Below are 13,330 nucleotides of genomic sequence, written 5' to 3' on the forward strand. Positions count from 1 at the left end.
GTTGTGATACTGGATACAGCAGCTAGCTACTGTAAATTAGAGAGTTTGAATTGAAAATCATGTTCAAAAGTACCAAAGAACAGAGCAAATTGCAGCACATGAGACCAAAAGGAAAAAAAAAAAACCCAAGCAAACCCTTTTGCCCCAACAATGTATGGTTGTATGAGTAATGTGAGATTTTTTTTTTTTCCTTAACAGGAAAAAAAAAAGGAGTACTCATTTTTATGGGAGGTGGAGCAGTAAATGAGGTACTGTTGTTTTAATTAGGCACAAATTTTTGAGGAAGTAGGTTGCAGCTGTTGTTTCACATTTTATTATTTCTCAAGTCACAGTCCAACTGAAGCGTAGTGATAGTGATTACTGCTGGTGTCTTGAGTGACTTATTTCATGTAATACTCTCCTCTACACCTGAGCTGAACAAAGTTGGGACCTCTTTTATGCTGTTTTCTTCTGCTTGGATTTACAGTCTCCTCCAGTGACAAATTTGCCAGACACAGAAGCACACAGAAAATGGTAGGTTAAGCTTATGTTTTGAATTTGCCCTTGGAGCTCTGACCAGAACTGTAGTGGAAGACTTTCAAGAGCATACTTTCCTTTTCTGCTTCCTAAATATTCTAATTTATTGTTGTGTTTAGAAGCTGTGGTACAAAATGATTGGAAAGGAATGCATTTATGTGTGCTAATACTATCCGGACAGAATTTAATTCTACTGGTGTGCTACAGAATGAGTACAATGATGTCTTTTCTAAATCCTGTAACGTTCAAAGTGTTCTTTTTCTCTCTAGTTCTCCCCCTCTTTCCCCTCTTCACCTTTAAAATAAACATGGAGCAGCTACAGAAAAAAAATCATTCGGATTCCTTTGGTTCACTTTTGAAGAATACCCTTAATCACTATGGGTTTGTGCACATGCTACCTAATATCAGCTGATGTTTTCGGTGTTTTTCTTAACTGCTTATAAAGCCAAGCGTGGATCACAGACAAAAGGACCCTTTATATGCAGACCTCTAGCTGTACTTTTAAACTAGCTTCTCATTGCAAAGATATTGCACAAATCAGTGTTGCTTCTTTCTTCTAATTAAAACAACCTTTTTTATTTGTTCTGGTACTATATAACAGGCACAAGGGGTTACACATGCAAATAGATAGACATGAGGCCTGAATGTAACAGGTTACAGTTTAAAAAGCGATTGCATTAAAAAGGTATCAGGAAACAGAAAGATAAAGAACAAAATGAAGCACAAAGATGGCAGGAACAAGCCTGGCTCTGTAATAACCATTAGGTTCCTAAAAATACTGCAGTATGTGAGAATTCAAAATCTGAGCATTGCAAATGTCACAAAAAGCAGTTTTAAACTTCTTAAGAAACCTACAAGCATACTTGTGAAGACTTTTAAGGCCCAGATTCATTACACCTACTTCTAGGCACCCAGACCTGCAGCATAACTCTCTGCTTAGTGTATAGTCAGGAAGAGCCCCCCCCCCATGTTTAGAGCTGAGCAGCACCAGCAGAAGACCCTTTCTCTTCTCTTTCCTGCTCTCTCTTGAATGTCAGTGTGGCCACGTTGATGGAAATGAACTGAGGAAATTGTGTAAGTACGTAAAATTAGGTCCCTGAGCACAGAGCCCAAGTATGAGTTCATGTAGAAAGTTTGTGGCAATCTAGATCACAGTTTCACCCTGCTGAGATCCTACTTAGTGTTTGAACAGAGAATTTGATTTTGGTTCAGCAAATCTTAAAGCTTGATTCTAATTAACTTTTCCTCAAGAGCAACAAATCTGTGGTCAGCAGTAGAGATTTTCCTTCCTTCTTTTAAAGGAAGACAAGCTTCTGGAGTTTGATCTGGGGTGTTTGTCAGTTTTTCCCTCCATGGCTTCAGCTACCGTGTCCATGGCTGGAGAAGGCCGGAAAGTCACAGTCTGCTGTGGTGTGAGTTGGTGGATAAAATAGATGGCATCCATAGGATGCAGTGACATGTCCTTCAGTGAAGAAGCTGCAGTTTTCCTGCCACCTCTCTGTCAGGCTCCATGGGCACCTGCCTTGGCTAATGACCTTGGCCTCAGGGGTATGTTGGCCTAGTGAAGCATGAGATGGAGGTAGGCAGGAGCTGGGGCACCATGGGCCATTCTGTTAGGATAGGCACTCCTTGTTTTTTCATTAGTGTAATAAAGTCTTTTACATGAGTAATATAGTACATCCCTTGGAAAAGAAGGAAGGCAAAATATTTACAAGAACATACCCAGATTTTTCTTTATCATTGCCCCTTTTCATTCAGAGCAAGACCTTCAGTCTTCTATGTATTGGCTGAGCTCTTTTTTTTCCCCTTCCACATACATGCCCATATTAGTGGAGGAAAAACATTTGAAAAAAAAAAACAAACCTAGGATGAATGGAGGAAATAATTGCATTTTATCTTCTCCAAAATGGCTCCTTGCTCTGATTATTCTTAGTCATCATTTTCACACAAGCGCTTTCCTACATCAGCAAGTCAGAAAAGTTAATCATCCTCTAAAGCTGATTGGTTAGACCATACTGAAGACACTGGTGAACTGTCTTACTCAGTGACCTCTGTTTGTGTGAGTTTCCAAAGTGAATTTCTGTAAATCAAATGAAAGTTATTCTCATTCTTAACAAGAAGAGCTGAAGAGAATCTCCATCCCTAAGAGAATGCAGAGGGAAAACACTGACAAAGGTTGCAGAAAATGCTGAGGTACTTAATACCTTCTTTATCTCAGTGTTCAGTAGTAAGACAAGTTGTTGTTCAGGTACCCAGCCTGATCTGGAAGACTGGAATGGGGAGCACAGTGTAGCCCCCATAATTCTAGGGAGAATGGTTCGCAGCCTTATGCACCCCTTAGAACACAGTAGTCCATGGGTCCAGATGGGATCCACCACAGGATACTGAGGGAGCTAGTGGAAGTGATCACCAAGCCACTTTTCATCATTTATCAGCACTCCTGGCTTAGCAGGGAAGTCCCAGTAGACTGGAGACTGGAAAATGTGACACCTATTTACAAGGGACAGAAAGAAGACCTGAGGAACTACAGGCCTGCCGGTATGACCTTGGAGCCAAGGAAGGTTATGGAGCAGATGTGGCATGTCTAGAACACCAAGATAGTCAGGTGTAGTCAGCATGGGTTTCTGAAAAGCAGGTCCTGCTTACCTAGCCCACTCTCTTTCTATAAGAGATGACCTGCTTAGTGGCTGAGGGAGCAGTTCAACGGAGGTTTAAACTGGATATATAGGAAGAATTTCTTCACAAAATGCATTAGTGAAGAATTGCCAAGCATTATAACAGGCTTCCTGAGGAAGTGGTTGTAACGTAAATATGGCACTTAGTGACATGCTTTAGTTATGTTTTTGGTAGTGTTGGACTCCATGCTTATAAGGATTTTTTTCAACATCAATGAGTCTATGATTATATTCTAGTATTCTAATAATCCTTCTGATAATCTGAAGTTTGAAATAGGCACTCATCTGGTGTGGTTTTGAAGTAACTGGATTTTTATACGAGTTGAAAAATTAATATTGCTCATTTACACTATTATACAATGGCAATCTGCTGGATATTTAAGACCACTTTTCCCTTAAAAAAAGTCACAGACATATAGCCTCTTATTTCTTGCATTGTCATGTGTTCACTAGGCTTTTTTTTCTATGATTCATCGTTTAGAGAGTGACACTTATCTTACCACTACAGTGGTAAGAAAGTGATAAGAAAGTAAAAACATTTGAGGAAATAAAAACATATGCCTTTCCCAAGCCTGTACTTCCACCCATGCATCTATATCTAACCAGTGTGAGAAACAGGACTTCAGATTAAATGTATATCTGGTCTGACCAGGTTTGTGGTTGATGTAATGGCCTACGAGATGATTTCATTGCACTAAATTAATACCTCCCCATTTCCTATTTTCAGGTACCTCACGCAAATGCATTGTCATTTGTCTTGCTCTTCCTATTTCCATTGCTGCTGTCAGGAGTTTGGTTTCCCAAAAGTTTACCCTGTGATGTTAAAGCCTCTGAAGGTACCGTGACAGTCGACTGCACCGATCGGCGTCTCCTGGAAGTCCCCAAAGGGATCCCTGCAAATGTGACCAACCTTACCCTGAGTATTAATCATATCCCCCATATCTCTCCAACGTCCTTTGCTTATCTTCAAAACCTCATGGAGATTGATTTCAGATGCAACTGTGTGCCTGTCAGAATGGGGCCCAAAGATCACGTGTGCACCACAATACCAAGGATTGAGAATGGCAGTTTTTCTGCCCTGACAAGCCTGAAGTCATTGTATTTGGATGCAAACCGGCTGCCAGAAATACCCCGGGGTCTTCCCACTACTTTAAGTCTGCTGAGCCTGGAAGCAAACAGCATCTTTTCTATCCAAAAAGTCAATTTTTCAGAGCTAGGAAACATAGAAGCATTGTATCTAGGACAGAACTGCTACTACCGTAACCCATGCAATGTTTCGTTTGAAATTGAAAACACAGCCCTTCTGGAGCTGAAAAAATTAACAATACTATCCCTGAAGTCTAACAATTTAACACACATTCCACCCAATTTGCCGTCTACTTTGAAGGAACTGTATATTTATAATAACATGATTCAAGTGATTCAAGAACATGATTTAAGTGCCCTTCAGAACCTAGAAATTCTTGATCTAAGTGGTAATTGCCCACGTTGCTATAATGCCCCATATCCTTGTACTCCTTGCCCCAAGATTACAATTGAGATACATTCAAAGGCTTTTTATTCCTTGAAAAATTTAAGAATTTTACGACTTCACAGTAATTCTCTTCAGAGTATACCCAGCAGGTGGTTTAAAAACATCAGGAATCTCAAAGAGCTTGACCTGTCCCAAAACTTCCTCATAAAGGAGATTGGAGATGCTCAGTTTTTGAAGTCTATCCCCAGCCTTGTAATGCTCGATCTGTCCTTTAATTTTGAATTGAAGATGTATCCTCCATCCTTGAATCTTTCTAAAACATTTTCTTCCCTCTCTAACCTTGAAACCCTGAGGCTCAAGGGTTATGTCTTTAAAGAACTGAGAGGAGGAAATCTGGATCCATTGCGCCGTCTTAGAAATCTAACGGTGTTGGATCTTGGGACTAACTTTATTAAAATTGCTGACCTGAGAGTGTTCAAGGATTTTCCGTCTCTTAAACTCATAGACCTCTCCGTGAATAAAATTTCTCCTTCTTCAGCTGAAAGCAACTTTTATGGATTTTGCTCTAATCCTAAGGTTTCAGTAGAGCAATACAACAGGCAGCTATTACAAGAGATGCATTATTTCAGGTATGATGTGTACGGGCGAAGCTGCAGGTCCAAAGACAAAGAGGCTTCTTACTATGAATCTTCAGTTAAGGAAGACTGCCTGAAATATGGAGAAACTTTGGATTTAAGCAGAAACAACATATTTTTTATTAACCCTTCAGACTTCTGGGGTCTTAGTTACCTCAAATGCCTCAACTTGTCAGGTAATGCAATAAGTCAAACTTTAAATGGAAGTGAATTTAACTACTTGTCTGGATTGAAATACCTGGATTTTTCTAACAACAGGATTGACTTGCTCTACTCCACTGCTTTCCAAGAGCTAAAACTATTAGAAGTTCTAGACTTGAGCTACAACAAACATTATTTTCTGGCAGAAGGTGTTACTCATGTACTTAGTTTTATGAAAAACTTGGCTTATCTGCAGAAGCTGATGATGAATGAGAATGAGATTTCTACCTCAATTAGCACAGGAATGGAAAGCCAGTCTCTTCGAATTTTAGAATTCAGAGGAAATCGCTTAGATGTTTTATGGAAGGATGGGAATCCTAGATACTTGTCATTCTTCAAGAATCTGACCAGCCTGGAACAACTGGATATTTCTTTCAACTCACTCAGTTTTTTCCCTAGTGCTGTTTTTCAAGCCCTGCCTCCAGAACTCAAGATCCTCAACCTGACCAATAACCAAATGAAGAGTTTCAACTGGGGATACCTCAGCTATATAAAGAAACTAGAAACTCTGGACCTCAGCAATAACCTTCTGACTACCGTTCCCCGAGAACTGTCCAATTGCTCTTCAACGCTCAAAGAACTGATACTCCGAAACAACCGCATTCACAAGCTAACAAAATATTTTCTCAGAGATGCTTTTGAATTGAAATACTTGGACCTCAGCTCAAATGAGCTCCAAATAATTAAGGAATCCAGCTTCCCTGAAAATGTCATTAATAACCTAAAGACGCTGCTTTTGCATGGCAATCCTTTCAAGTGCAATTGTGATGCTGTGTGGTTTGTTTGGTGGATCAATCAGACTCAAGTGACTATTCCTCTTCTGGCCACAGATGTGACCTGTGCTGGCCCAGGAGCACATAAAGGAAGGAGTCTGGTTTTCTTGGATCTGTATACCTGTGAGCTAGACACCTCGTATTTGATCCTGTATGCTCTGTCAGCTTCAACTATCCTAGGCTTAATGATGCTCACCGTGACCAGCCATCTCTATTTTTGGGATATGTGGTATGGTTACCATTACTGCACTGCCAAGCTGAGGGGATATCGGCGTTTATCTTTACCAGATGCTTGCTACGATGCTTTTGTTGCCTATGACACTGAAGATCCAGCTGTGAATGAGTGGGTGATGAAAGAACTGGTTGAAAGGCTGGAAAATCAAGAAGCCAGGCAGTTCAATTTATGCCTCGAACAAAGGGACTGGCTCCCAGGACATCCAGTTTTTGACAACCTTTCCCAGAGTATTCAGCTGAGCAAAAAGACCATATTTGTGCTGACCAAAAAATATATTAAAAGTGGCAGCTTCAGGACAACATTTTATATGGCCCACCAGCGGCTCCTAGATGAAAAAATGGATGTCATTATCTTGATATTTCTTGAGAAGGTTTTGCAGAAGTCTCGGTATGTTCGTCTGAGGATGAGGCTCTGCAGAAGTTCTGTTCTGGAATGGCCAACTAACCCTCGGTCTCAGCCTTACTTCTGGCATTGCCTGAAAAATGCAATAGCCAGGAGCAATGCCCAGGCTTACAATAAGCTTCTCCAAGAAACTGTTTAGCTTCCCTGTAAATTTTGCTATGTTCCAAGGTGAGCAATAGATCCTAAACTTCTCTTAGAGAAACTGTCAGAGCATGGAGGATAAATGTGATATTGTACCCTAAAATGAAATGCACAATTAGTCCCAAAGCTGATAGTTCACTTTTTTTGCGTTGACAAGATTAAACAGAAACTGTTGCCAGCACAGATGTTAAGCTGACATGCACTTTGCTTGGCATTGATTGCTGCACAGCAAGAGAAGATGCACTACCTGCTGGAGGTCCCTGGTTTAGAACAGAATTACCACTTCCAGCTTTCAGTTCACTGGAGGCCTCCAGCATCTCCTGTGGTTGGGTCAAGTGTGGGTGAGACACTTGCTCAGCTCACTCTTAATATACAGACTACTGTGCCTAAAGTTGCTGCTGTTCAGATCACTGTTGGAATAAATGTCATTCAAATAGAAAATTATAGGTTGTGTATTTGGTGTAGTTATGAAACATACAAAAGCATTTCTTGACACATTCATCTCAGAAATGCCCTAAGCAAAGCTTGTGCTTTGATTTTAGGAGTTGGGCAAATGTAAGAATGATTGTCTTTTCACACCAGGCTTAGAGCTACAGAGCCTGCTGCTGCTGCCTGAGCAGGGCAACAGCCAAAATCACTCAAGGAAACTCTGGTGGGGCTGCTGTCAGTGCCTTGAGCATGGTATTGGAGCTCTCCCACTGTTGCATTGTGAAAAAGCTCGTAATACTGAGGAGACTTTGAAGTACATGTATAGGCTAAAATAGGAAGGCAAGTGAGAAACAAATTTAGAAGGCCTTGCAGGCGGTGGGTTGGAAGGAGTTGCGAGACAAAGGGAGCCCTTGTGCATGGAGCTGCTGCGTGGGAGCAAAGAGGGGCATTAAGACAGTAGGTGGGTTGAGGGAAGGAAGCCTCTGCACAAGGTAGATGGAGAAAACCAAGTAAAATAAAAAGGAAGTGGGAAAAGACAAAGAAAGAAATGAAAAAAAGAAAAAGTGGAAGAGTGGAAAAAAATTGAGAGGAATACAGCTAAACTAGAGTATGATAGAGGTTAAGGAGAATTTACTGGTAATTTCCAAGTAACCTCTTCACTTTGCCTTTCATTTGCCTCCTTGGCTGCCGGCTGAGCTGGCTGCTCTCTGAGGACTCTGGGCTCCTCTCCAGTGTTGTGCCATCAGCTTTAAAAGTTTGGCTTCCTGGTTTTCCACCCAGAATGTTGATACAGGTCCTTGCGTATCAACTGGGATGGTGTAAGCAGGTCCAGCCAGTGCTGGGGCCTCAGGGCATAATCAAGTGACTGACTTGTCCTGACTTCCCAGACCTTTTCCAGAACAAAACACAGTGACTTGCAGTGCAAAACATGTCAGACCAAGTCATACAAGAAAAACACCCATCCCACAGTCTCTTTAGATGTGCTGTGGTGTTCCAGAGCAGCTTCAAGACCTCCTTGTTTCCCAGGCAGGTCCTTCCTCAGTAGCTGCTGGGGCACCACTAAAAACCTGAGATGGGAACAGGTGTGAGTTTAGACAGATCTTGAAAAGGGGAAGAGACAGTGCTCAGAAAGGTAAACACTTGACCCTGTTCCCTACTCTGGCTCACAGCACAGCCTCATCAAATGTGATGGTTTCAGCTGAAGCCTCTTGTAAGTGCAGCCTAAATAAGAGTCTGTGACAGCTCTGGTGGCTCGGTAGCTGACACCCTTAACTGCTTTGGACCTGCTTATTTCAGCTGCCTCCTGCCTTTCCTCACCTATTTGTTCTGCCTGGTCCTTTCTTTAAGTAGTCCCTGTTCAGTTTAGTTGAAGGCAACCAGACAGATAGGAACACAGAAGGGAAAACCAAGCTTTATACAATACTGCACATAACAAAGATTATTTACTCCTGTTTGTCACAGCACTGTTGTTGATTAAGAACAGGAATAGGAAAAAGAGGTAGGCCTGGTTGAAAAAAAATGAATTTTATTGTTGTATTTTAGTCACATTTATTTAAATACATCTCTTTCTGATGGTTCTGTCTTTGAGCCTAAACAATTTACATCTCCAAGTACAATACCATGAGCAGTAGTATCCCCTCTTCACAAGGTAATGCTTGCAATGGGAACCGCTGCTGCTCAGTTACATCCACATCATCTCTCTCTGCCCTCCCTTCACCATTTCTTTCTTTCACCTTTACTTCATGCTGGGGCAGATCCTCTTTTTCTGCATTAGAGTGAGAATACCAAGTCACCTGCCCTTCCTTAGGTTGAAGGGGGAAGTATTTTCTCCTCCTCCACTGAGAAGCATCCAGAGGATGGGTCTGGTGTGAATAGCAATATGTATATATACAAAAGTTTAATCTTATGGATGCAGTGCAAGACTGCAGAGAGGCCAGGGATGCTGTGGCAACACTTTTGTGAATATCCAAGAAAGACAATGAATGGTGCTGTGGTCTGCAGTTGAAAATGAGCAATCTGCTGGCATGGCATTGCCAGTGCTTTCAGCCAGTGCCCAAGTTGCCAGCAGAGCCCACAGATGTCTTCATGTGATAAAACTCTTCCTGATGCCTGTTTCTTTCCCCTGCATAAAACATGGCCAAGGAAAAGGGAGGGATCAAGGAAGACTGAAAGATCAAGTTTTCTTTTTTTTTTTTTTAGCTCTAGAGGACAATTCCTTCCCACCTCCTCACCCTGCTTCTGTGCCTAGTGATACCCCTGAGCAGTTACCATCCTTTGGAGAAGGGGGTACCTGCCCAATTAGCTGAGGCAGGTATACATCCTTCTCTCTGAACGCTTCACAGTAGAAGAGGACTTCATACTGTTCTGGGCCATATCAGTTCAGCAGCCAGAAGGTTCCCAATGTAACCAGCTCAGATGTAGACATCTGTAGTCAGATGCTTTCAGTTAGACAACGTGATGCCTGGCTTACATGTGCAGCCAGTGGAAAGTTGGTCATGAATAACCATGTCATGTGAACATCAAAATACCAGAAATGTTATGAACACCAACTACGGTAACCAAAGCTGTTCTTCACCACTCACTCTTTCTTTAGGAAAATTGCACTAGAATTGTGGCTAGACTTCATATTTGGTCCACATGGCCTGGAAAGACCACACATGGAATGGGACAAAGAGAAAGAAGGAGAAATATTGGCAAATTTATCCATTTTTTACAGTTCATGTGGAATCATGAGGAAAATGCAGTTTACATTACTGTCATTATTGTGGCACAAGAAAAGCAATGAAAAGTGGCAACAAACATCCTTACTTATAGCACAGGCTTATTTTAATATAAAACCCTCTTTTTTCTCTTTGTTCTTCCTGTTTTTAAGAACTGATGCATGAGGAACTTGCAGGTGTCTGCCTGTGAGAATAATTTATGTTAGAAGGGAACTCTGGAGGTTAGAGCAGGTCTAATTGCAAGGTAGCATTAATTTACTCAAGCCCTTGTTCTGCAATAAAGTTGAGGTGCTATGTAGCAAACATGACATTCTGTAAAGGAACTTCAAAATGACATCTTTGAAAAATCTCCTTGAAGCCTTTTGGGGCAGCAGGCCTTCCAAAGGAAATAAGTCTTCCAAAACATTGAATGTATATTTTTTTCTTTTGAATAACCTCTGCCCTTTCATTTTCTCAGTGTTGTTCTGAAAGTATCTGCCCATAGAAATAAGCTCTGTGATAGACTCTTCATCTGAAAAAATGAGGTACAGGCCAAATTTCTCCATTTATTCTGAACAAGATATTCATGTCATTTCAGTTATAATTCTTACCAGTTACCTCTGGAGCAGCTCAGCTTCTTTGAATATATGTGGAAGTTAAGCCACCCAATATGAGAAGATAAGGTGTGTGTCTAAATGCACAAGACATATGCATTAATCCACTGTTATTTCCAGGAGTATAAGTGGGAAAACTTAAGCATAAGAAGTCAAATAATTTCTGCTATGTCATCTTGCTGCTGCTGAAACTGAAGAGGGAATCTGGATATCCAATTTATAAAAGAAACCTGCATGTGTTCCTTGGTTATTATATGAGCACTTAAAGGTTATTTATGAGCGGTATTATTTAATTAGACATTGAGACTAAAAAGAGAAATTCTTAATTTGGTGTGCAAAGTATGAAATAACAGGAAGTCCTACTAAGTTCTGTAAAACTGGGGTGGGTTTTTCATTTGGTTTGGTGTAAGATCTACAGTCTTGAGCCAAAGAAGTGGAATTAGAATATCCACTGATATAAATCCATGATCTTATCTCTCTGAACTTTGTTTTCCTTCTTTTATTCTTATTGAGGCATATTTCTAATGGCACAGTTCTGAGCAAAAGTAGACCTAGATAGCTGAACTTTTTTTTTAAGAGAAACACCCACAAATCCAAAACTATCTTTGCCGGTGCACATTCTGAAACATTTTAGGAAATAAATTTTCAGTCTTTTTCTAGAAATGGCATTATTGAAGGTCTGAGAACAGATTTATAGAATTATGGAAAATCTGACAAGTCTGTTGAAGGTTTTACTTTTGGTTTCTAAATCTATTTCTGAATATTTTCTGTCACTTGATGAACTAAGTTCCAGTCTCCTGGTCTTAGCTGTTGGGTCTATCTATGTGACACTTCACACATATCTGCAACCTTGGCATCATATTCTATCAATATTTTAAGATTCCACAAGAGTAAGAGGTTCTGAAAGTGTGTGTGTTGTTTAAAACCACACATGCCTGGTCTTGCATTTTCCTGCAGATGTAGTACATCTTAATAAAAGGAACAAACTGTCAATGAGACCTTCTTTGTGAATATGTCTTTTCCTGCCCTGATTTTTTCATGCTTTTGCATGAATTCAACTGAAATCTGATTTTAACTGACATCCCTCTGTGGAAAATTGCTCTTAGTGCACAAGAATGAAAGAAAAATTTCTGAAACATAAACCAAGAGAGTTCAACTTTACATTCTGTTTACATTTACATCTGTTTTCTTGCTTGCAGATGGTTGTCCCCCATCATTTACCCAGAATATTTGCGATCCAAAACTCTGTGTGGAATAATTATAGTCACACAAGTTTATGCTTTTGGACATTGCAGCTGAATGCTGCATTCTGTTCATAATAAAATCTCTTTAGCTAATTAAATATTAACCTTGGAATAGGAAAAATTCAATCACTAGGCTGTGGTCTTGTTTATCTATCCACAAACTCCCATTTGTGGTACAAAAATGAGCATTTCCAAAACGTGATTCTATTGCTCCTTTGGAAAAACAGATCTCAAAAACAGATCTCCACAGTTCCACACGGTTCCTCAGGACACATGTTCCTCTCAGGTGTTTCAAAGGATCACCATGACAGAAGCTGTTGTGTTGTAAAACCACCTTATGCAGCAGTGGCATCAGCTCTTCAAAGCACCAGAGCTAAACAATTCAGCTTCAAAAGACAACCAACAATTTGATCTGTTGCAAGAAGAGGAAGAAGAGGTGATGTATAGCCTGTGCTTAACTCAGGAAACTTAGACACCAGTGTGGAGAAAAAGGAAGTGGCAGCTGGGGCTTTAGCTGCCAGACTTGTGGTATCACTGGAACAATATTTACTGTTGTTTCACCCTTGATATCTCCTGTAATTCTGCACAAGACCCCTTCTAACATCTGGCATGAGGAATGATGAAGCTCCTCATATGGATGATCATCTTGGTTTTTGGTTGGGTGTGCACATCATCTGGGTCTGGAAAGGGAGAGGGAAGGGTGAGGGTGCTGTCAGTGGGCTGCAGGTGGTCATGTCAGCTCAGCTCAGCAGTGGCTGGGAGGGGGATTGGACTTTAAAAGGTAACTCTAGGTTTTGTAAACACCATGAAATATGTCTCAGTGTAAGTGTTTCACCTAAAGAGTAAGTTATGACATGACTTGGGTTGTGTAATACTTATCCTCCACCCTTCGCATCCCATTTTCTTTCTTGTTCCAGTTGACAAAAGGAATAATGTTATACATGAGCAAGGCTTCCTAAACACATTCCTAAGGACCAGGAATAAGATCTGTAACCTACTTCTCGGTCACAGTTGCCACATATATTTAAGGAATAAATAGAAGACAACAGATTTCCTCTTGGTACTGCTCCTTCCCAGACTATACTTCAGCTTCCCATGGGTGGCAGCAAATGAAACCCTGCTTGGGAGTGAGATCCAGCCATGGAAAGGGTCTGGCAGGAAAGCTAATCTTCTGGAATAGAGACATTTTTGGTTTTAAATTGCCTTGAGACTGATATGTCTGGACGTGTGCATGTGCATGGGCTCTGAGGGGTGATGTGCACTCTCTCTGTCCCCCTCTATCCTCCATTTCA

The 13,330-nt window shown here is 40.8% G+C and overlaps 1 protein-coding gene across 1 annotated transcript; it reads left to right on the forward strand.

Annotated features, from left to right (window-relative positions):
- The first annotated feature begins 309 nt into the window (after positions 1–309).
- TLR7 (toll like receptor 7) lies at positions 310–11,229 on the forward strand. The gene is made up of 2 exons (XM_071748169.1): positions 310–513; positions 3,919–11,229. Exons 1-2 carry the CDS (start codon positions 511–513, stop codon positions 7,048–7,050), a joined length of 3,135 nt encoding a protein of 1,044 aa, XP_071604270.1. The 5' UTR covers positions 310–510; the 3' UTR covers positions 7,051–11,229.
- Positions 11,230–13,330: the final 2,101 nt, after the last annotated feature.

The sequence above is a fragment of the Heliangelus exortis genome, chromosome 1 (genome assembly GCF_036169615.1).
Source record: "Heliangelus exortis chromosome 1, bHelExo1.hap1, whole genome shotgun sequence".
Taxonomy (NCBI): domain Eukaryota; kingdom Metazoa; phylum Chordata; class Aves; order Apodiformes; family Trochilidae; genus Heliangelus; species Heliangelus exortis.